Genomic DNA, 25,590 nt, shown 5'->3' with positions numbered 1-25,590 from the left:
CAGGAAGGTTGGTCTCAACTATATAGTCTGAAATAGAACTGAAATTGGGTGCAATTTTAAAGAAAGTATGTTTGCATTAAATACAGTCTGTATCATATACTTTTTTCTACCTCACCTATCCTGGTTAATCAAGAGAACTTATTATAGACTTTACCTCCAGCTATTTTAGAGTGGCTAGAAAAGCCAGATAAAACATATTCGGAAGATACTGGAGGACTATGAAGGTACTCATGACTCAAGGGGTTAAGATCTTGGGATAAGGGAGGTGCAAAGTTCTGACCAGACATTTCACAGCAGCTTTTCAACCGCAGGGCATTTGTCATTTCTTGAGAAGCTGGGAGAGACCAAGAACCTAGAAGAGGGCCTGTACTACTAAAAGTGAGAGAAGTTAGCAGAACTTTTGGCAATTTCACAGGATTGGAGAGATATACATCGGAGTTCCAAAGGTAAGATTGTTAACCTGAGTACCTAAAAATGTGAAACTTCTGTACGTCAGGAAGCATCATAAAAGCAGGAGAATGGATAAAATTAGAAAAATCACTGTTTTTCAACCTCTCATGGACCTAAAATGATCATCAGAAGATCCTAAAACCATTAGAGAAAAGGTGGTGGTGAACTTTATAATGGATGGATTTGTTTGACAGTACCTGAAACCACTGATCAGTTTCAACATTATGATACATGAGACAACCAAATATTATGTTACTTCTGATTTGATTCAAAGAACACAACACCACAAACGAAGTATTCTTGCAAAAGAACTAACTCTGAATCTAATGAAACCTCTAGGTCTACCTATCAGTTTGCAAGCAGTATAGAAGAGAGAGCAAAACATGTTAAAGACCACCACAAGAAATGCTAAATGCACAAATGTGAGAGATTCTGTAGGTCAAATGTGTTGGTTTTTCCCGGGGATAAATGATATGAAGAGGTTAAAAAAAAATAAAAGAGGGGTACTTGTTACAGATTAGAGAAGCCTTTTTTTTTACATCATTTTGTTACAGATTAAAGGAGAAATATCAATATTGACTACATTCAATGTGTGGGTCTTGTTTGGATCCGAATATAAATGATCCAAATATAAAGGGAAGTTTTTAAGAAATTTGAACATAGAAGGGCTATTAGATGATATCATTGTTGGCTTTATTGGATATGAAAGAGATATTGTAGTTAAGTTTCTTCTATTTTAAGTCTTTATAAAAAAGAGACACAAATCAAGGTATTTTGAGTAAAGTGATATGGTATCTGTGATTTGCTTTAAAAATGGAAAATCTTGATAATTGTTTGAACTGTTTAAAGGGTACATAGGATTCATTTGGCTGTTTACTTTTTTTTGTATACTAAAAAATACTCACTGAACAGTACCAAAAAAAAAGAAAGAAAGAAAACATCATAAACAGAATTTCACTTGTGCCACACAATTTGTGTTTTAAGTGAGATCATCATAAAGTACTCTCCTTAATGGGTGAAAGTCTACGGTTTATGTCAGATAAAAAGGGCATAAACTCATTTTATTTGTATAGTGTATTCCTTAGCTGTTAGTTTTGTCTGTTAGAATTGTGTTAACTCTTCCACTTCTGAGGAAGCAAACCAGTCTCATTAAAACTATACGGAAAAGAAGGGCAGTTTTTCAGAGCATAAGTGGGGTGCGTATACAGTTGTCCCTCGATATCTACAGGGGGTTTATTCCAGGACCCTCGCAGATACCAAAATTCACAGATGCTCAATTCCCTTATATAAAGTGGCATAATATTTGCATATAACCTACACACATTCTCCCATATAGTTTACATCATTTCTAGATTACTTACAATACCTAATACAATAAATGCTGTGTAAATAGTTGTAAATACAAGATAAATGCTTTGTAAATAGTAGTGGGTGCATGGCAAATTTTTTGGAACCTTCTGAAATTAAAAAAATTTTCCATCCACAGATGCAGAACCTGTGGATAGGGAGCGCTGACTGTATATTAAAAGAACAGGAAAAGGGTGTTAGGCGGGCAAAAACAACAGATATGCCCACTGTCTCTTGTTGGTTACTCAAGACATTCAAACCTATTGCTTTCCATACACAGAATTTTTAAAACACTTTCCACTAACATAATTTAGCTTTCTCTTCCTTCCAAAAAGGGAGGTAATTCAAAGTAATGCCTAGTTAATGCATCTAGCTTCAAGTCCAGAAGTTCTGGATAATGTCAGTTCCTTTTCCCATCTTTGTTATTATCTGTAAATTATAGATTTTAGCAAATTTATCTACTAATAATATACTTTATATATGCAGTAGTAGGAGAGGGGAAAATGAAAGAGAAGGGAATTTTTAAAAATTATATGACATAGTAAGCAAGACATATACAGATAGCATCCAAAAACCTCACTCATGCATTTTGACCAAGCAGGCATAATTTGCACATGATGATAGAGTGCTGCTGGGTACACCCAGCTTTGTGGCTTGGAAGATCAGTCCAGTCACTGAGGCCTGCCATAAGGTTTTTCCAGAATCCAGATCTTCCACACAGGCTTTAAAGAGTGTAGGATCTGCTGGGTTGTAGCTGAGTGGCAGAGCACTTCAGTATGGACAGATAAGCTGTGTAGTGATTAGTCCTCTGGGCCTACCCGTGTTTTCTCCTTGCCAGGCAAGTGGGTAGAAGCAGATAAATGGTCTAAAACCCATGTAGTATATGTTACCTTCAGAATCCCAGAGGTATCAGCCAAGCATTTTGCTTCTTAGCAGGTGTAAGGTATAGCAGTTATCATTCACTTTTTTTGTTTGTTTATTATTATTAATTTTGAGTCAGTAACTAGTACACATGGCATTAAATTGAAAAGGTGCAAAAAGATGTAGTAAAAGTACACAAAAGGACATTTCCTTTCCTGCACTTATTATCCATCTACTTAGGTCTCCACAATGGAGGCAACCACTGGTACTAGATTCTTGTGTATCCTCATTTTAAAGGGCATATCCTGACCGGACCACAGACCATTGGATTACAAGAAACTTCCTGAAGTGGCAGGCCCTGTATGTTCATGGGATTTATATCCCACCATATGGAATACAAACAAGGCACCCGTATCTTCCTACTTTGATCAGCCTGGTGTCTTCAATATGGTAGACCAGTGTAATGTGCTATATCTGGAGTTGATATCTTTGAGTCAGGTGAAAGTCACCTGCTTTCTCATGTCCTCAGTTTATCCCCATGGAGAAATGCATTTACCAGCTTCGTAACTGTATTCTAGGTGGCAAGGGTGGTATTAATTTGCCCCAGTTAGGATTCATATCTAAAAGTACACCTTGAGTTGGAGTCACCATTTGATTATGTTTATGACAGCCTAATATCACTGACTAAGACCCATTGGCCCCTCAGCTGGGGAGTGAGGTTCTCTGCAAGTCATCAGATGTATGGCTTTTTTTTTTTTTTTGATATGATAGTCAAGTGGTTTCACTTAGCCATTCCTACTAGAAGAGTATAATGATTCAGGACCCCTGTGTGAGGGTGATGCCTCATTGATCTGTATTACCTTCTTCTTCCATGGACTTCTGGTTTCCAGTTCCCTAATAGGAACAGAAGTCACTGTCATTTTACCTGACTTGGCCCAGTAGCAGTTCTAAATTCCCCTCCTTCCTCCAAAGGTCTGTTATCTGCAGCCCACTATCTGGTATCAGTTTGTATCCGATACTGTATAACATCAGACTATATCAGTTTGTGTTCTTTTATTGAAAATCACAGGAACCAATAGTGGTTAATTTAAGCAAAAAAAAAAAAAAAAAAATTATTAGACGGCCCCTGGGTAGCTGACGGAATTAAAGAGAAAGCTGAAAAGTCATACCTTGTTAAGAAGATGACATAGGGATCTAGACTAAGAGAATCTTTGAATGACTTAGTTCCACCTTTATGGCAATCTGCTCAAGATTCAGAGTCCCAGTAGAGAGTCTAGTTTGCCTAATTTGAATCATCATCTCACCCCTTGACTGATGGCATAGGTACCTTGATTAATGGACCTGCCAAGACTTGGGGAATATAGGGGAGATACTTTGCTAAAGGAAAAGTAAGGTGTTATAACTAAAAATGGAGGAGGAATGGTAAACAGGCAAAACCAACAGATGCCCATTCCAGAGTGTGCAGATTAGGTCAGCATTTCTCAGCAGGGGCATCGTTGGCCTTTGGGGGAAGACCATTGTCCTTTTTGAGCTGCTGTCCCAGTGCATTGCAGTGTGTTCAGCATCCTTGGCTCTTGGACAGTAAATGCCAGCAGCACCTCCACTGCTACCATCACAACCAGGGCACCACCTGTTTCACAACCACTATCATCTCCCTACTCCCACTGCCCCCACTCCCCAGACAGGCTGTGAAATAGAGCGTCCAGGACCACTGCACTGCATGATCCCTAAAGCTTTTTCCATTTAAAACAATCAGATGCATTTCCATTGCTAAACTAAAGGTTGTTTTTAATTTTGTTAAAATAAAATAGTTTCTTGTCTCTTCTATCAAAAAGTTCTTCAATTTGATGTCCCCAAATATCTAAACTGACTTACATGTAGAGCCATATGAAACATGTTAGAAATTCATCACTTTGTTTCTTCAGTTTATTTCTTTGTTTAAGGGCACAGACTTCAGGGCTGAAGTCTGAATTCAAATTCCACAACCATAGCTTTGCTGCATACTAACAGTAACTTCCTTTGGCTTTTACATAATCTTTCTTTGGGCAATTGCATAATCTGTCTGTGCTTCTGTAAAATGAGAATAGTAGTACATACCCATTTCATAGGGTTGTTGTGAGGATCAAATTAGCTAGTATGCATAAGGTATTTAATATATTGCCAAGAGCATAGTAATTATATGAATATGTAAGCTATACTATATTTATAAAATGGGATATTAATAATTAAGTTTTACATAGATAACATAAAAATACCTTCAAAATTTCTTTTTGGGGGGGAGTTACCTTTTTTTTAAAAAATTAATTAATTTATTTATTTTTGGCTGTGTTGGGTCTTCGTTTCTTTGCGAGGGCTTTCTCTAGTTGCAGCGAGCGGGGGCCACTCTTCATCGTGGTGCGCGGGCCTCTCACTATCGCGGCCTCTCTTGTTGCGGAGCACAGGCTCCAGACGCGCAGACTCAGTCGTTGTGGCTCACGGGCCCAGTCGCTCCGCGGCATGTGGGATCTTCCCAGACCGGGGCTCGAACCCGTGTTCTCTGCATTGGCAGCCAGACTCTCAACCACTGCGCCACAAGGGAAGTCCCCGGGAGTTACCTTTTAAAAATTAAATTGCTCTACCTGGAAAAGCATTTTGTTATAACATTTAGCTTAGAACTATACTTTGAAAAATATTTCCTCATTCAACATTTATTGAGTATTTTCCAGGCCTGGGCTAAATTCAAGGAAGACAGAGAATGCATGTACGGGTAGAGGCAATAATAACTGAGTGAACAAATAAATGCCCAGGGTAATTAACCGATGTGCTCAGAGCTGTGGAGGCATTAGCAGAAAGGCCTGGAAGGAGGGTTTGGTGTGTTGGTAAACAGATGAAAGGCCTGCAGTGGACTCTGGTCAGCTGGGGAGAGGCAACATAGGACGTGGGAGGGTGTGCTGGAGCTATGTTTTACAAGGCCTTGGAGACTCTGGTAAGGAGCCGGTATCTTTTCTGTAGGGGGTTGAGATTTCCTTCCAAGGAATGTATTGAAGGGGGTTTTAAGCAGGAGTGTACTAGGTCTGATTTACATTTGGGAAAGTTGTTTTTGTTGACAGTGTAGAAAATGAACTGGAGATGAATAGGTAGGACCAGATAGAAGACTCTAGGGAAGAAATGGACAGGAATGGGATGGGATGACAGTAGTGGAAATGGAGAGAAGTGAATGAGGTCAAATGAAATCACATATATTTATTTTAGAGGTAGAATTGACAGGTATTGGTGGTGGCTTGGATGAAGAAGATAGAGAAAGAGGAATCAGACGTCTAGATTTTTGACTATGTATGTGCCATTTGACAGTATGCATATATTCCCTCTATAATTAAACTTTTAAAAAATTTTATGGTACTTTTCAGAACTAAATTTTTAGTACTCTTTTAAAACATTCATCTTCCTGGTCTAGATTTTTTTTTGCACTGCAGCAAAATTGTACAATCTTCCTATTTTTTTTCTTATTTTCCTGTTTAGTAATGAAAACCTCCATTGTTGATGTTATTGGCATTTAATTGGGAGCACTTTATCTGTTAATTATCGCTGTTGAAGATTTAAACTCACTTACCACTTGCAGAGTAATCTTTTGAAATTAGATAGCTGAGTATCATCCCTGCCCCAGGAAACAATGAGTCTGTAAAAGCCTGCACCTGTTGAGAAGCAGCCTTCCCTTCTTTGCCCAGTATGCTTCCCATGGGTGTGGATGGCAAGGAGCTGGGATGGTGGTGAGGCACCTGGAGTTTACTTACCTATCTCTGCCTGAGGTACTCACTCACTTTGCATGTAACTCCACTATTCTTTTTAACATGTACTTCAGATGTGGTAAGTCAAGTTTATGAGTTTTTATTTTCTGTCACTTAGGACTGGCATATCTCCTCAACAATTGGAGTTTATCTTATTTTACCAAAATATGATTTCTTCTTGTGAATGGAGACCAAGCATATACAGCAGTCATTAACTAAATTAAGCAGATTGTTCAAATTGGTGCATGTGGAATGAATTATTTTACTCTTTTCTCAGAATTGAGAAACTAGGAAGAAAATTCATTAGACAGTAATGCATAGAGATTTTTTTTACACCTAAATGAGAAGCCAGAAGTACATATAAAACATAAGAACTTCAAAAACATTTCTTAGGCACAGACTATTATGAAACTCCCATGGATGTTTTTGATTTCCCATTACATTAAAATACTCAAATGAACTTCATATTCAGAACATTTAAAAATAGCTCAATCTTAAAAAGAAGATATAAAGTATTATCAGCTGTGCTTTTTGTACATAATTAGCATGTGCCTGTGGAGGTATAATGACTTTTAGTGTAATGATATTACTCATGATAAAAAGTTCAGATGGTAAAAATTGGAGATACAGCTGGGTGACACATTTTAAAATAACTCAAAGATGACTTCACAGAAGGCATGCTATTTTGGTCCCTTGTAATCCTCCTTTCACTCATCAGTGGTTATGAAGGCATTGATAAAAGATCCTTTTTTAAATGTTTCATTTCTTTCCCCCTTTCTTATAGATTCGATGTGTGTTCACTGTTTCCTTCAGTGTGTGACAAACCACTGTGAAGGTACATCACCTTTTCCCTTTTTCTGAGATGGCTGAAGATTCAGTAGGCCTTCCTTCTGATTTTCAGTTTTGGATGCGGAAGCTTTCCGTATGGGACCAGGCATCCACTTTGGAAACCCAACAAGACACCTGTCTTCACCTGCCTCAGTTCCAGGAGTTCCTGAGGCAGTTGTATGAAGCCTTGAAAGAGATGGTGAGTAGTGGACCAAAATAATAAGGTTATTTTGTGACATCAGGAACTCTTTACCAGATTTTATTAGCCTGAATGCAGTCCAGGGACTTGTGGTATTGACCTAACGTATTGAAGGATTAGACAGACAAATTACCTGTAAATATTGCAGACAGGATGTGGTTTCCTAGTGTCTGATTCATTATGACTTCAGTCTTTTCTTTCTTGATTAGTTATATTGTCACATGAGACTTCCCGACCAATCAAGTTGTTTTTAAATAAACAAGACTTTGACACTTGTCAGGTAATAATTGGGTTTCTTTTAAAGGCCTTTGTATCTCTTAAATATTGAAGAGTTTGCTGAAATGCTTACTCTTTTCTCAGCCCTCTTCTAAAGTGGGCTCTAATAAGAGATGATAAATGTTAAGATCTCTTCTTTATAAATATTTTAAGTGGACTTTTCTTGTGGATATTAAGATTATGAGTGTCTTCACTATTGTTGTATAAGTTATTGTGTTCAAAATTTGGTATTTTTTTCATTTTGACATAAGATTTCTTATTTTCATTGCAATAGGTATTTTTGTGAATTAATGTATTTTCATAATATGAAAATATTATTTGTTTATACTTATTTTCTAATTTCAAAATGAAAAGCAAAATTGTCATTTAATGTAGGTGTTCTTGTGTTATACTTTTCTTTCCTTAATCAAAGAAGCAAGTAGGAAATTTGAAGAATAATTCATAGTGATGATATGAGTTCACATGTCTTTAGAAAGTAGAAGAAAAGATACTGTCTGTATGAACAACTAATGCTAACTTTTAAAATTGTTTTTTGGCAATGAGACTTTTGTAACTTGACCTTAAAGTGATTCCAGAAAGTCCAAGACTGACCTTGATGCTCAGACAAATGTGAGGAATTTATTGCTTCAGCAGTAGGAAATGCTTATCATTTCAGCTTATGTGCATGTTAGCCCAGTTTGGTCTTATTTTTTAACTTTCTTGAAAGGTAAAGAAGTGGGAAAGGGCCAAGTGTACAACAGCAAGTGTATTTTTTAATCTTAAGCTGTTTTCTATTTGGTTGATCGTTTTTTGTGTCAGGTTTTAGGTTGTTGCAGACAAGTATGATGTCATTTAGCATATAGTAATCAAAATAGTAATAAACAGAGATATATATCTATATGCTTTGGCTGCTTTTATTTCTTTTTACAAGTTCCAGAGTTCTTGTCCTGCTAAACCTTCTTTGAGATAGTGCTACTGGAGCTGACTCAGGAACTTCTCTTATTATGTTAGAAAAAAACCCCAGGATGAACATATGGTGTTACATAGATATTAATCACCTATAATTTTTTTTCACTATTATGCAGTCTTTGTTATTTTTTAGATAAAGTGGCCTTTCTTGACTTAAGTATGAGTAAAATAAAGTTAATTCTGCAATAATATTGATTTTACCTAAACTTGTTGTACTTCTTAGTTTTGGTGGCCTGGTTTAAGGATGAAGTATGGTGATTGCTTGTTAAACTTTATTAGAATTACTTACCTAAAGATCTTCTCTAACCTTTTTCTCCCCCTACTTTTCTAAAATATATGCTAAACAGGAAACATTCAAGCTCCCTCAACCTATAATGGCAGTTCAGGCTTTTCTGAGTTGTGTAGTGTCCTTTTACTGACCAAAACATAATTTTCTTTTATAGGATTCAAATGCAATTATTGAAAGATTCCCCACAATTGGTCAACTGTTGGCAAAAACTTGCTGGAATCCTTTTATCTTAGCATATGGTAAGAATCCAAAGCATGTCCTCTCAAAATACAAACTTCTAATGATAATTTTAATCTTTGCATTGTTTAACAAAACACAGAACTTTAAATTATAAGCCTTTCTCTTATTTTTCATGAAACAACTTATCAAATATATTCCTTGTTCCATTACAAAGAAGGCATCCTTTATTGTTGTCCATATATGTTTGTGTATGTGTATATAGATAAACACACACAAACAAACACATACATGCAGATGTGTAGGAGAATAGAACTCCTTGATTAGAGGGCAGAAACTCCCAGATGACTGTTATAACCTCATTTTTAATTCAGTGTAAAATGGTTATAATAATGAAATAATTTCTTTGTTTTGCAATTTCATATTAACTCACACGCCGTTTTCCATGTGTAAAATTCTTCAGTGTTTGAATCCTGCCATGGCTCTGCCATTATTTAGGGGTGACAGTTTGGTTTTACCCAAGGTTAAGAGGAATTTGGGGATACTTTGGGGGAGGTGTCCCTTCACTGACCTCCTGCCTACCTGTCTAGCCTCATTTCCTGTTTCATCCTCCACAGCTATACCACATGCATTGTAGACAGTTTAAATTACTAACAGTGCTTGATGTCTGGGCCTGCGACATGCAGTTCTTTTTGCCTGGAACTCTGTTCTCATCTCATGTCCTCAAATCTTCTTCGAAATAGCCTTGCTAGGGCTGAGTTAGGAACCTTTCTTAGTGTGTGCATAGCTGCCAGTATCTCCCTTAATTAAAACACTTACTACCCTGCTATATAATTGTTGGTTTGCCTGTCTGATGCCCTGGAAGACTGAACGCCTCTCAAGAGCAGCAACTGTGGTTTTAGTTCTCTTTGTTGTCCCAGAGCTTAGCAGAGGGTGAATAGGCACATCTGAAGGTATATAGTGGAGGTTTATTGCCTTGATTTGACTATATTGTTAGCTAATGTAATACTTACTTTTCATATTTTTAAAGTCAGAGACTAATTGCATAATATAATGATAGTAGAATCAAAAATAATATGAATATTCCCTTTTGATGTTTAGAGAATTATACAGTATCTCTTTCCTAGCCTGTTCTAAGTCATTAGAAGGAGCTTGAACTAGGTGGGGAAGGGACAACATTTGCATTTGGTTCCATGAGCATACATACATGGGTGCACTGCATATACTCAAACTTACTGGCTCCACCCCCATCTTCATTCTATTCCTTTTCCTCTTTACTTAATGCCTCTTGCTTCCTCTTCGCCCTTAAGTTGACGCTTCCTCCTTTACCCACTTAGCTTGTTCAAGTTCTTGATCTAAAATGGCGAAGCCATCACTGTGTTTGCCTACCAGGGCCATGCTTACCTGCCCTAAATTTATATATTTCAACTAGGCCAGTGTTTCTCAAAAAACCTTTGACCAGAAATACATTTTCTATACATGTGTATATATGCATACATACAGTTATACACCCACACATTTCATGGAAAAATGCTTGCTTTTATTATGCGCAATTCATATTCACTATGCCATTTTTAAAATGGTTTTCATGACCCAAAACTGATTTTACAATCCACCTATACGTCGTGACCAAAAGTGTGAAAAACATTGAGCTAGGCCAATGCTGTTGATGGCAGGAGAAAGGAAAAGAAACTGTTGGATTTCCTCCATTTAAAGGCATCACTCATTGTTAGATACTTCATGGATTGAATAACCACTTTTTAGAAAAAAGAAATAATATGCCCTTTAAGTGTACCTAGTGGATTTGGGACACATCCTTAATTGAGACATGTTAAAATGTGGGAAAGTTTGGGTTGTAGAATTGAAGTAGAATGAGGGGCATTGCTCACTTTGTGCTGAGCACTATTCTCTATGGATTGCATAGTGGGTCTAATTGAGTTCTTGATAGGCTTGCAGGATAGGTATTAATGGATTAGCCTAAATATGTCACTTTTCTCAGAATATACAACTAATAAAATCCAGGATCCTACTCCTCTAAAGCCCATATTGTTGTAATGATCTGCCCCCATGGATTGTACCACTGTGGTTGAAATGTTCCAGTCCTGGCTTTACCACCAGCCAGCTTCATGTGAATGTATATAGTCACTATTTTTTTTTTTTTTTTTTTTTAATGTCAAGCCCTAGGAGAACATGGCTCACAATTTCTGCCCTCTAGGAGCTTCCAGTCAGGGAAAAAGGAAACCTAAGGAGATCAGCCAGAGTCAGGATGATGGTTGGTACTGTGGAACTTTGAATAAGTTGCTGAGGGGAAGGAGAGTTTCACAGGGGAGGTTTTGCGGGTGCTGACTTTTGGAGGAAAATAGATGAGATAGGATTTTCTAAGGCAAGCCACAGAACTCACTGGGTCTCCGATTCTTTATTTGTAAAAGTGAGAGGCTGGACTGATTTATCCCTGTGAATTTAGACTTGTATCTGTCTGTGATCTTTCCTTAGCACCTAGTCTCCATTACTTTGGCCCCCTCTATCAACCAGAAACAAATTCTCCATCTCTTTCTGTTTAAATGCCTGTGTTACCATTTGAACTGCCCATTAAATTTCAGTTTCCTGTTTGAGGTATGCATTTGGTTTTGAGCTCGTAGAGGAGACTGACAGGCACAGAACTCATGAGTAATCAAATCTTGCCTGTGTTGCCACTGTTGTTTCACTAGCTGGGCACTTTCTTCCAGGAAAGGATCTTTTCTTATGGTTTTGTAATATCAAAATTATTTTTTAAGTACAGTAAAAGTAAACAATTTCCATCAAGGAAAGAAGTAAGTAAATGAGAATAGGATCAGAAATAAGGATAATAAGGAAGGAGGACGAGGAAGGATTTGGAAATTAAAAGACTCTACAAAGGGAAGAGAAAAAAGAGGTAATAGAAAGGGAGAAAACACCTTTTATTCAGTGGTGTTCTCTCCATAAAATTACTGCCTTCACCTCCTTGGAGTTCTGGCTGGTAGGTTCTAGGTCTGAACTCATGATTAACATATTATATCTATAACCTGTTTTCCTCATGCTTTTTTATTACTGTGTGAGAGTTTGCCCCCAAACTTGGCAGCTTAAAACAAATATTTATTGTCTAAAAAAAATGCTGCCATCACACTTTTAAACTATAGAATTAATTTAAAGAATTAATTTAGCTTTCATTTGAGCTTTCAGTTCAAGATATCAAAAAATAAAATATTAGGTGGCAAATATATGTTGGTATATTCCTTTCCCTTACACTCATTTTTAGATGAGTGCTTTGCACTAATGACTGTCTGCATGATGAATCCTAGGCAGTTTTCTATCCCCAGTGCTCCAGCTCCGATGTCTGAGCCTCTAGGGAGGAGCCTGACAGATGCCATCCCCTGTAGACAGTGCTGGTGGCATTCATGAATAATAGGTGATGGCTTGCATCTTTAAATCCCTAAAACAAAGTAAGCTCATTAGTAGTGCATTTCAGTGCATTGACTCTGGGCAAAGAAATAAAGGCTGGGTGCAAGTTACTCTTGCTCTTCTTTTTCTTTTTGAGAGAAAAGTAAAAAATAATATGCTTGTTGAACTAAATGTGCAGAGTCACTCAACATCTGGGGAAAACTCCTATCTTTTGGATTCTTTTAGATTTACACTCCATAATTAACATTTTCTCTCTTTTTTCTCTTTAGTGGTGAGTGTCTGATTTTTGGAAATGCTCCCCATCAGGTTGCATTCTGTATAACATGGGAAGCTGCTTACATAAGCATATCATTATATGTGTTTGTCACACTTGTGACATGCAGATAGTTATAATTTCTTCTGATATTTAAAACATAGAAAGTACAACAGTCAGATTTTTAATCAGGGGCATTGGTTCAACCTGAAGAACCCTAGGATCTCCAGCGGTTAAATTATGTGATTCTTGCAATGAACTGATTTCGGGTAAGCCAGTGATGTATTTGAGCTCATAAAAGCTAGGAAAAATAGGAATATCCCTCAGGATAACCCCTGATAAAGTTTGTTCAGAGATGTTAGTTATTAGGAGAGCCTAAGTTTATGGGGGGAAAATGGATTTAAAATTACTATCAGGGTCCTTTGGTTTGTGGTTGAAAATGCCGAGATAGCTTACTGTAGTTTGTATTCTCCTTATTTCTTGTTAATGAAGCCCTTAGAAATGCTGTGTTTATGAAATTGCAGTAGATAACAAAGTAAAGAGCATCAGGTGATCCTGCAGAGGAGTGATTCCAGGTGCTGGGTTTCCTCAGCGTCACCTCCATGGCCTTGTGGTAAAGTCCATAGTAGCTTGGTTCTAGTTCAGGTACTGACATCTTCAGTTTTTAGGTCTCATTTTTGCTTCTCAGTTGTGTTATAGAATCTCCAACTTGAATGGACTTAGTTACCAAAGGAGGAAAGAGAAACTGGCTTACCAAGTAGATGTTCTAGCCAAATAGATTTCAAAGGTCAGCATTGTTATCACATATTTAGTAAAGTTTTACATTTTAGAGTAAAGAATTAGGAGCATGTAAAAGGCTTCTATTTTATCCAAACCATTTGGTATTAAAAAGAATGTATTTTAGGGGCTTCCCTGGTGGCGCAGTGGTTAAAGAATCTGCCTGCCAATGCAGGAGACACAGGTTCGAGCCCTGGTCTGGGAGGATCCCACATGCCGTGGAGCAAATGGGCCCGTGAGCCACAATTACTGAGCCTGCGCGTCTGGAGCCTGTGCTCCGCAACAAGAGAGGCCGCGATAATGAGAGGCCCGCACACCGCGATGAAGAGTGGCCCCCGCTTGCCACAACTAGAGAAAGCCCTCGCACAGAAATGAAGATCCAACACAGCCATAAATAAATAAATAAAGCACACCTAGTATACTGTAATTAAAAAAAAAAAAAAGAATGTATTTTAAAACAATTCTTTTTGTTAAATTTATTTAAGTGGGGGTATTTTGGCCAATTAGATTAAATCAGAAATATCGACTACTACTAGCAGTGATACTGCCTTAAAAAGGTTGAAATTACTAATGGTTTGGATATAAAATAAAGAACTGATCTTGAAAAAGCTAGTTCTTTTAGTTCTTTCCATCATTCTCTTTTGGCTTTAAAAATTGCTGCTGTGACAGAAAGAGAATTGACCTCACAAGGGCTAAGCATAAGTGATCCTGAACCCACAAGAAGGAAAAAAACCACAAAGTTTCACACATGGTCCTGGATGCTTTTTCTATGAACTTAGTAGTTTGTGATTTTCCTAAAATATAATAAATATATTTCCTTTAGTATATAATGTTACAAATTTTCTACTGATTATCTTTTCTTTCTATTTGATAAAACCTACTCATTTTAGTTTTCCTTTTTGCAGATGAAAGCCAAAAAATACTAATATGGTGCTTGTGTTGTCTGATTAAGAAAGATCCACAGAATTCTGGAGAATCGAAACTTAACTCCTGGACACAGGTAAAAGAAAATCTTGCACTATACTGCTTTGAATTCAATAAAGGTGCTGCTTTGACAGTCCAGAAACTTTTTCAAACACATCCTTCACTGTTAAACTTGTAAAGCTTTACAAGGGATTTCATTTTTGTTTGATTGTGAATTCCTTAAGAGATAGGTCCTCACGGTGAACTTCCCCATGCCTGCAAGAACTAATGTTGAGTGGTTTTAGAAAGTTACTCTCAGGTAATTAAAAGAATGTACTCTCCTTCCTTCTAACAATTGTTTCTTCCTACCAACCTACTTTAAATACTTACATAATTTCTCTTCAGGTACTTCTCTGCCTCTCTCAGAATCTATTCTGTAGTAAAACTAAAATTCAGAAGTGCCCAGGGAGCAGCAGTCTTTATTTTGCGTCCTAAAGTTGGTACCCTGGCCAGTGTGCTCAGACTAGCATCTAGGGCTGGTTGGCTAATGCTGCAAACACCGTCAAATCGGTTACCTGACCGTGCTAGTCCAGATAGCTGACAGCTTCCTGAATTCCCCCTGTGTCTGCTTCCTCTTGAATGGTGGGCACAAATAGGAGAATGTTGTAAGGCTGTGCTGTAGCTGCCCTCACCACCAGCAAGTTGGCTGGTCTTTTCTCTTAGCCCCCACTGTCCTGCTGCAATAACCTCAAGGACTTGCTGATGCCTGTCAGACTGCATTTACTATGCATATGGTCTAGATTAGCTGCTTAGTATTACGAAACCAACCACCCAGATTAATGCATATGGTTTTGTCTACCAATCTGACTGGTGATATCATTCCGTTCACTGCTTTTTACCATTCCTTTGTTTTATACAGAATTGCTGACAGAGATGACAAAGACAGTATTTGTATTTTTGTTAGATTAAAGGAAGAATTGGAGGGACAGTAGAAGTGAAAAGGATTGGGCGAGGGAAGGAAAAAATGCAACATTTAACTGGAAAGAAAGTTAAAGAGCTGAAGGAAGGAACTGATAAGTAGAATTAGGGAAGAAAAGGTATGAAAAACAAGGCTATAGAAATAGAATAACATACTTAGTTTTCAATTTTTTAAATTATTGCTTTTGTTGAGTATTTGCTATTTTAGTGATTATTTAGGATATATATTTTTATTGGCTAGCTCATTAAGTCCAGAAATAGGCCATCTAATAAAGTGTTTTTAGAGTGATTAGGTTAACTTTCTTCATTTAACTCGTGACTTATATTAGCCTAGTTTTAAGTTTCTAGCCTTGCAGTTTATTCTGTGGGTTTCCCTTGTTTAATATTGTGTCCATTTAATAAATAGGTACTCATTAAGTGTAGCACAGGGAGGTAAAGTTAAAACACTTAATTCCTACCTTCAGAGAGTTTACAGACTAGTAACCAGGTCATTCTAGGGCAGTGTCATCGGGTTATTGGTAGAGCTGTGTATAGGGGTGATGGTGACGCAGAGGAGGGACACTTGTTCAGACTTGATGGTTTGGAGATGTTTCCTGGGAGAGATGATATATCAGCTGAGTTTTGAAGGATGACTAAGAGAACAGGGATAGAGTTTTAGGAACGATATTCCTGCCAGCAAAAAGAGCATGTGCAAAGAATGGTGGTGAGGAAGCAAATGCTGTGTTCAGGGAGCTGCAGGTGCTTAGATATCCCTGAGCCTGGGATTTTATAGGGTTGATGATGAACCATAAAGCCTTATGTATGATTATAAGAAGTTTTTATTTTAACTTGAAGGCAGTGGGGAAACCACCGAAGTATTTTAAATAGAGAAATCATGTGGCCAGGTGTGAATTTTAGAAACTTACCAGCAAAAGGAAGTTGCTTTGGAAGGTGCCAGGGATAGCACTTTCGAAGCAGTTGTAGTGATAAAAGTGAGAAATCATGAAGGCCTGAATGAAATGGAAAAGAAGGACCAGATTTATGATATTAATAAGGTAAATATGTAAGGATGTAACGGCAAATTAAGTGCAGGTGTACTTAGGTGTAGGTGGAGTTGAACTTAGTGTTTTCGGGAGAGGGGCTGATTTGCACAGAGGGTTGACAGTCCTCAGGGTACAGGACCAGTGGGAGCCATGTGTGAGGGTGAGATCACCCAAGGAAAGTACCTAGTGTGAGGAGGGGAAAGGGCCTAGGGACAACCTTGGGAGACACTGGCATTTAAGGAGTGAGTGGAAGAATAAGTTACACTGCACACTAGAAAGGGGGAGTCCAAGAAGAAGAAGGAGAAAAGCAGCAGCATTTTAAGAAGGAATGAGTGGTCATTTATATCTAATGCTATAGCATGCCACTGTCCAATAGAAACAAAGTACATTCTACATAGATAATTTTCAGTTTTCTAGCAGCTGCTTGAAGAAATGTAAAAAGAAAAAGTTGAGACTAATTTTAATGATTATTTTATTTAACCCAGTATATCCAAAATACCATTATTTAAATATGTAATCAATATAAAAATTATTAATGTGATCATTTATAATTTTCCAGGTCCATCCATGTTGCTTCAAATGGCATAATTTCATTCTTTTTAATTCTTTTTATGGTTTGTCATATGTGGCCATTATTATGTTGAGGTATGTTCCCTCTATGCCCACTTTCTAGAGAGTTTTTATCATAACTTGGTGTTGAATTTTGTCACAGCCTTTTTCTGCATCTATTGAGATGATCATATGGTTTTTATTCTTCAGTTTGTTGATGTGGTGTATCACACTGATTGATTTGCAGATAATGAAAAATCCTTGCATCCCTGGGATAAATCCCACTTGATCATTATTGTGTATGATTCTTTTAATGTATTGTTGGATTCAGATTGCTAGTATTTTGTTGAAGATTTTTGCATCTGTTCATCAGTGATATTGGCCTGTAATTTTCTTTTTTTGTAGTATCTTTGTCTGGTTTTGGTATCAGGGTGATGGTATCCTCATAGAATGAGTTTGGGAGTACTCCTTCCTCTGCAATTTTTGGAATAGTTTCAGAAGGATAGGTGTTAGCTCTTTTCTAAATGTATGGTAGAATTTGCCTCTGAAGCTATCTGGTCTGGGACTTTTGTTTTTTGTGAGTTTTAAAATCACAGTTTCAATTTCAGTACTTGTGATTGGTCTGTTCATATTTTCTGTTTCTTTTTGGTTCAGTTTTGGGAGTTTGTACCTTTCTAAGAATTTGTCCATTTCTTCTGGGTTGTCAGTTTTATTGGCATATACTTGCTTGTAGTCGTCTTTTATGATCCTTTGTATTTCTGTGGGGTCCATTGTAACTTCTTGTTTTTCATTTCTAATTTTATTGATTTGGGCCCTCTCCCTTTTTTTCTTGATGAGTCTCGCTAATTTGATTATCTTTTCAAAGAACCGGCTTTTATTCATGCACTTTTGCTATTTTCTTCGTTTCTATTTCATTTATTTCTGCTCTGATCTTTATGTTTTCTTTCCTTCTACTAACTTTGGGTTTTGTTTGTTCTTCTTTCTCTAATTGCTTTAGGTGTAAGGTTAGGTTGTTTGTGACTTTTCTTGTTTCCTGAGGTAAGATTATATTGCTATACACTTCCCTCTTAGAACTGCTTTTGCTACATCGCATAGGTTTTAGATTGTTGTGCTTTCGTTTTCATTTGTCTCTAGGTATTTTTTGATTTCCTCTTTGATTTCTTCAGTGATCCATTGGTTGTTTAGTAGCATATTGTTTAGCCTCCATGTGTTTGTGTTTTTACAATTTTTTTCTTGTAGTTGATTTCTAATTTCTGAGCATTGTGGTCAGAAAAGATGCTTGATATGATGTCAGTTTTCTTAAATTTACTAAGGCTTGCTTTGTGTCCCAGCATGTGATCAGTCCTGGAGAATGCTTCATGTGCACTTGAGAAGAATGTGTATTCTGCTACTTTTGGATGGAATGCTTTATAAATATCGATAAAGTCCATCTGGTCTAATGTGACATTTAAGGCCTGTATCTCCTTATTGATCCTCTGTCTGGATGACCTGTCCATTGATTAAAGTGGGGTGTTAAAGTCCCCCACTATTGGAATCTAGAAAAATGGTATAGATGATCTTATTTGCAAAGCAGAAATAGAGACACAGATGTAGAGAACAAACTTATGGATACAAAGGGGAAAAAGAGGGGGTGAGATGAATTGGGAGATTGGGATTGACATACATACACTACTGTGTATAAAATGGAAAACTAATGAGATCTCACTGTATAGCACAGGGAATTCTACTCGGTGAATTCTATTCTGCTCTGTGGTGACCTTAACGGGAAGGAAATCCAAAAAAGAGGGGATATGTGTATACGTATGGCTGATTCACTTTGCTGTGCAGCAGAAACTGACACAGCAGTGTAAAGCAACTCTACTCCAATAAAAATAAACAAACAAACAAATAAATAAAGCCTCCCACTATTATTGTGTTACTGTAGATTTCTCCTTTTATGGCTGTTCCGTTATATATTGGGGTGTTCCTATGTCGGGGTGCATATATATTTACAACTGTTATATCTTCTTGGATTGATCCTTTGATCATTATGTAGTGTCCTTTTTTGTTTCTTGTAACAGTTTTTATTTTAAAGTCTATTTTGTCTGTATTGCTTTTCCAGCTTTCTTTTGATTTTCATTTGCCTGGAATACCTTTTTCCATTCCCTCACTTTCAGTCTGTATGTGTCCCTAGATCTGAAGTGGGTCTCTTGTAGACAGCATATATATTGGTCTTGTTTTTGTATCCATTCAGCCAGTATGTGTCTGTTGGTTGGAGCATTTGATCCATTTACATTTAAAGAAATGCATATCTATTGTAGATTTTCAGTTTGCTTTTACCATGAGATTTTGATATAACAGTCTATATATAAACAAGATTGTTTTAAGTTGCTGGTCTTTTAATTTCAAATGCATTTCCAATATCCAGCATTTGTGCTCTCTTCTCACAGTTGCTGGTTTTGATATCATATTTCTGTGCAGATGATTTCCTACCTTTACTTTATGCTTGCCTTTACCAGTGAGCTTTTCTATTCATAATTTTCTTCTTTCTAGTAGTGATGTTTTCTTTTACGCTTAGAGAAGTTTTTTAACATTTGTTGCAAAGCTGGTCTGGTGGTGCTGAATTCTCTTAGCTTTTGTTTGTCTGTAAAGGTTTTGATTTCTCTGTCGAATCTGAATGAGAGCCTTGCTGGATAGAGTATTCTTGGTTGCAGGTTCTTCCCTTTCATCACTTTAAAGATATCGTGCCACTCCCTTCTGGCCTGCAGAGTTTCTGCTGAGAAATCAGCTGATAACCTTTTGGGAGTTCTCTTGTATGTTATTTGTTGCTTTTAATATTTTTTCTTTGTTTTAACTTTTGTCAGTTTGATTACTATGTGTCTTGGCATGTTCCTCCTTGGGTTTATCCTGCCTGGGACTCTCTGCACTTCCTGGACTTGGGTGACTGTTTCCTTTCCCATGTTAGGGAAGTTTTCTGTTACTATCTCTTCAGATATTTTCTCAGGCCCTTTCTCTCCCTCTTCTCCTTCTAGGAACCCTGTAATGCAAATGTTGGTGCATTTAATGTTGTCCCAGAGGTCTCTTAGACTGTCTTCATTTCTTTCCATTCTTTTTATACTCTTCTGCGGCAGTGATTTCCACCGTTCTGTCTTCCAGCTCACTTATCCGTTCTTCTGCCTCAGTTACTATGCTATTGATTCTTTCTACTGTATTTTTCATTTCAATTATTGTGTTATTCATCTCTGTTTGTTTGTGCTTTAGTTCTTCTAGGTCTCTTTTAAACATTTCTTGCATCTTCTCAAACTCTGCCTCCTTTGTTTTTCCGAGATCTTATATCATCTTCACTATCATTACTCTGAATTCTTCTTCCGGTAGATAGCCTATCTCCACTTCACTTAGTTCTTCTGGGGTTTTATCTTGTTCCTTCATGTAGGACATGTTCCTCTGCCGTCTTTTTTCCTCTAACTTTCTGTGATTGTGGTTTCTGTTCCGCAGGCTGCAGAATTATAGTTCTTCTTGCTTCTGCTGTCTGCCCTTTGGTGGATGAGGCTATCTAAGAGGCTTGTGCGGGATTCTTGTTGGGAGGGTCTGATTACTGCCCACTGGTGGGTGGATCTGGGTCTTGTCCCTCTGGTGAGCAGGGCCATGCTCGGGAAGACTTTAAGCAGCCTAACTGCTGATGGGTGGGGCTATGTTCCCGCCCTGTTTGTTGTTTGGCCTGAGGTGCCCAGCACTGGAGCCTACAGGCTGTTGGGTAGGGCTAGGCCTTGGGGAGGAAATGGTGACCTCCAGGAAGGCTCACGCCAATGAGTACTCACCGGAACTCTGCTGCCAGTGTCTTTTTCCCCCTCAGTGAGCCACATCCATCCCTTGCCTCTGCAGGAGACCATCCAATACTAGCAGGTAGGTTTGGCCCAGTCTCTTATGAGGTCACTACTTTGTTCCCTGGGTCCTGGTGAGCATGGGACCTTGTGTGAGCCCCCCAAGAGTGGAGTTTCTTTTTCCCCCAGTCCTGTGGAATTCCTTCAGTCAAACCCCACTGGCCTTCAAAACCAATTCTCTGGGGGTTCCTCCTGCTGTTGCCAGACCCCCAGGCTGGGAAGCCTGACGTGGGGCTCAGGACTTTCACTCCTGTGGGAGAACTTCTGTGGTGTAATTATTTTCCAGTTTGTGGGTTGCCCACCAGGTGGGTATGGGATTTGATTTTATCATGATTGTGCCCCTCCTACCATCTTGTGGCTTCTTTTTTTGTCTTTGGATGTAGGGTATCTTTCTTGTCAGGTTTCAGTGTTTTTTTTTGTCAGTGGTCTTTCAGCAGTTAGTTGTGATTTTGGCGTTTTTGTAGGAAGGGATGAGCTCACATCCTTCTACTCCGTCATCTTGCCAGCCCTCCAATGACGGCACAAACAGCATCCAATGGAAGATGGCGCAGAGGCAAATTCCGCACCTGTCCTAGAAATTGTTTGATGCTTGCCATATGTTAGCCTTTGTTAATATGTTATATTGGAAATACATTAATTTTTTTGGAGTCTTACTAGTAACCTCAAATGTACTGTCAAATAACACCACCTCTATGGCTCTTCTTACAGCTCTTAGAGACTGGTTGAAGTCACAGGACTCTTTCACATCTTTTTGGAATATTTGGTTCTTGAAAAACTTAGTTTTACCAGTGAATCCATTGAACAGATGCTTTTTGAGAACCTACTGTTTGCCTGGCACTATTAAAGAAGCTGAGGATACAGTAGTGAATCTAGAGACAGTCTGTTCTCAGAGTTTATAATCCAAAGGGAAGGTCTCTGGGCCTGCCAAATTTAGCAACTACTTATCTTCTTTGGGCAAGACCATACCAGTATTATATTTTATTCTGATGAGAAAAGAATGGCAGAATACCAGGAGTGGAGATCAGTCAAAAGGGTTTTATTCAATCTTTATTCCCTTTAAATGAAGTAGTAAGCAATATCCAGATGTTCCTGTATTGCTTCAGTCCTCTACTTCATTCTTTAGGATTAAAACAAAAAAAACCCTTTTAAATTACAAAATCTAACCAACATGCAGAAAAGTGCATGAAGCATAAATGCCAAGCTTAACAAATCGTTGCAAATAAATACCCTTTCAACTGCCACCCAGGTCAGGAAATAGAATGGAACACTGTCTCCCTCCTAGAAACTCCCAAGTGCCCCTTCCTATTTATATGCCCTTATGTGCCTTGCTAGCAGCTACTACTAGCCTGACATTTATTTACATTGCTTTATGGTTTTACCACTTAATTATGCAGTTTGGCCTGTTATTTTATCTTGGTAAAAATGGAATAATGCAGTATGTATTTGAGATATTGTGATTTATAAGAAATATATATTTGGTCATTCAGATGACCAAAATATATTTTTTATTTATATTTGGTCTCCGTCTGCAGTTCCTGGCTCACAGCTGCCAAAACTCTTGGAATCCCCTAAGTGTTGAGAGTGATAAAAGGTGTCTTGTGTTACGTTAATAAGGTGACTTTTGGAGGGCACCTGAGGATGAGGGCTGCTTGGCAGGAGAACCAACCTTGTGAGTAGAGGGTTGGAACTTTCAGTCCCACCGTCTGGTTTCCTGCGAGGGGAGAGGGGCTTGAGGTTGAATCAGTTGCCGTTAGCCAGTGATTTAGTCAATCATGACTATATAATGAAGCCTCAATAAAAACCCAAAGGACCGCTTTTTGGCCCCTTTTCAGAGAGCTTCCACATGGGGGAAGCAGAATGTTTCTGCATGCTACCTTGACAGGCCCCAAGCTGTATAAGGACAGAAGCTTCTCTGTTTGGGACCTTGCCCTATGCATCTCTTCATCTGACTGTTGACTTGTATCCTTTAATATTCTTTTATAAGAAATCAGTAATCTAGTATGTAAGTGGGTTTCTTGAATTCTGTGAGCCACTCTAACAAATTAATTGAACCCAGTGAGGGGGTTGTGGGAACCTCTGATTTAGCCAGTCGGTCAGAAGTACAGGTAATAATCTGGACTTGGGATTAGCATCCTGAGTTGGGGGGTCATTGGGACCTCCAGTCACAATGTAGCCAGTCAGTCAGAATCACAGGTAACAACATGAGCTTGGGCTGGCCTCTGAAGTACCTGTCTTTACCTTCTTTTAAGAAAGACATTTACAATTTTATTGTTGTCAGATTTATCAGTGTTTTCCTTTGTGGTTAATAACTTTGTATCTTATTTAAGAAAATTTATCCCCACTTCAGGGTCATGAAGACCTTTCACATTATCTTCTAAAAGTATATTGGTTTGCCTTTCCCATTTAGGTCTGTGATCTGCGTGTAACTGTTTCATTGTGTGGTCTAAGGTAGGAGTTCATTTTCACTTTGCTTCCACCACATGGATACCCCATTGTCCCAACACCATCATTGAAAAGTCTTTTTTCCTCACTGAGCTGTGGTGCTACCTTCATCATAAATCAAATGTCTTTTTTAAAAAAAATTTTTAAGTATTTATTTATTTATGCAGCGCCTGGTCTTAGTTGCGGCATGGGGACTTCTTAGTTGTGGCATGCATGTGAGATCTAGTTACCTGACCAGGGATTGAGCCCAGGCCCCCTACATTGGGAGCGCGGAGTCTTACCCACTGGACCACCAGGGAAGTACCATAAATCAAATGTCTTTTTATGTGCAGGTTTGATCCTAAATGTCTCCAATGTTCTCATTGTCTATCTGCGATGCTTAATTTTATGTGTCAACTTGAATGGGCCATAGGGTGCCCAGGTATTTGGTCAAACATTATTCTGGATGTTTCTGCGAGAGTATTTTTAGATGAGATTAACATATAAATCAATAGACTGAATAAAGCAGTTACCCTACCTCATGTGCGTGGGCCTCATCCAGTTAGTTGAAGGGCTGAGTAGAACAAAAAGGCTGAACTCTTCCATGAGTAAGAGAATTCCTTCTGCTTGACAGGGCTTGCACTGGGGCCTGAGTTTTTTCCCTGCCTTCAGACTCAAACTAAAACATTGGACCTTCCTAGGTATTGAGTTGGCCAGCCTTCAGAAACCATTGGCTTTCCTTGTTTCAGGCCCTCAAATTTGGACTAGAACTAAACTATCAGCTTTCCTGGGTCTCCAGCTTGCCTCCATAATTAAGTGAGCCAATTCCTTATAATAAGTCTCTCTATATGTATCTATATAATCTCCTGTTAGTTCTTTTTCTCTGGAGATTCCCCACTAAAACAGTATCTTTATGCCAATGCCACATTGTCTTCGTTAATGTGGCCTTCTAAGTGTCTTACTATCAAGGAGGCAGTCCTTGCAGCTTGGTTTTTTTTTTTTTTTATCAAAAAAAATCATCAAATCATCTTGGTTGATGATTGAACTTTGCATTACCATTATATAGATTTTAGAATCTGTTTGTCAAGTTTCACCCCAAAACAAAATGACTTGTTGGGATTTTGACTGACATTATAATCAATCAATTGGTGAGACTCTCAGTGAACACTGTACCCTTAGGGCAAAATTGCTTGTTATCAGCTTTTTAACTGTTAGCAAATTGAACAGTACCTGCACAGTAAAATTTTGAAAGAGTGAATGAATTCTTATTAAGGTCTATAAATTCATTATTTCAAATGGTCTTCCTGATAATTTTGAAAATTTTTTGCTGACCTCTTATTAGCTTATTCTCTTAATGAGACTGATGAATAGTTCACAGTGGGAATAGAAGTGTCAGCTCTATCATTTCCTAGTTTCCAACTTTTGTTGCCTTGATAGTATAATCTTTAATCTCTGACTTCTTTGCAAGAATCTTTTTAAGCAATGTGTCCATTTGATGGTTACTTTAGTTAAATAGTATACTCAGTACATCTTCCTTGCTGGTCCTGTAGAAACTGTAATGTATATCCTGAAAGTGAACGAAAGCCTGAGGGTTCCCTGCATGTGGTAGAACCACTACTCTTTCTTCAAGATACCACTTGGACAGTTTGTGACACATGACCACCTTATGTGAAGATTGAATGAGGCTGCAGTGTTGATCCATTTATGAAATCTTACTAAAGCTTAATTTTTTCTTTTATATAAAAATTCTAACTTTTTTTCACAACTCAGTGGATTATCTTGTACACAAGTTGGCTTGCACATCCCCAAGTTTAGTGACTACTAGTCTAATTGATAAAATCCACATGCTACCTTGGTATATGCAGCTTTTCTCAACCTTTTCTCAATCCTCATATCCTGCCATTTCCCATTGTCTGCACCCCACACACCAGGAAGGCCATCTCAGGATCTTACTACATCCTAGGATCTTACCACATTGGTTCCATATATGGCAAACATTTTCACAGATTTGTACTTTGCATATTCCTTTTCCTCTTCTTGGAATGGTTTTCAACCCTTGTTTTTCAAGAAAGCTCATATTTGAAAGGTAATTTAAAATATCCAGCTTATTTGTCCCTTTCCTTTCCCTAGTTCTCCTGAAGTAGGATTGCTCTGTTTGCATGGTATCTATATTTCTTAGTCTTTCATACTGAAAGTAATTGTATTATAGGTATCTTTTACCATGGTCAAGGGCAGGGCAGTGTCATAGTAATCCTTGTAGCTGAAGCTTAT

General features: G+C 38.0%; 1 protein-coding gene across 8 annotated transcripts in view; it reads left to right on the top strand.

Annotated features, from left to right (window-relative positions):
- Positions 1 to 25,590, top strand: part of FANCC (FA complementation group C) — a 274,009-nt gene that overhangs the window by 85,029 nt on the left and 163,390 nt on the right. For 5 of the 8 annotated variants that reach the window (XR_014265736.1, XM_082469729.1, XM_082469731.1 and 2 more), the window contains 3 exons: positions 7,207 to 7,449; positions 9,117 to 9,201; positions 14,492 to 14,586. Coding sequence is in view for 7 of the 8 variants with exons in the window: in XM_082469729.1 (XP_082325855.1) it covers positions 7,285 to 7,449; positions 9,117 to 9,201; positions 14,492 to 14,586 (345 nt within the window). In the remaining variant the exon portion in view is untranslated. Of the gene's footprint in view, positions 1 to 311; positions 447 to 7,206; positions 7,450 to 9,116; positions 9,202 to 14,491; positions 14,587 to 25,590 lie in introns of all 8 variants that reach the window. The other 3 variants (XM_082469732.1, XM_082469733.1, XM_082469730.1) reach the window with 2 other exon arrangements.

This window comes from Balaenoptera physalus, assembly GCF_965194825.1.
Source record: "Balaenoptera physalus genome assembly, chromosome: 7".
NCBI lineage: Eukaryota > Metazoa > Chordata > Mammalia > Artiodactyla > Balaenopteridae > Balaenoptera > Balaenoptera physalus.
Note: the sequence above shows the minus strand (reverse complement) of the source record. Positions and strands in the feature narration are given on the sequence as shown.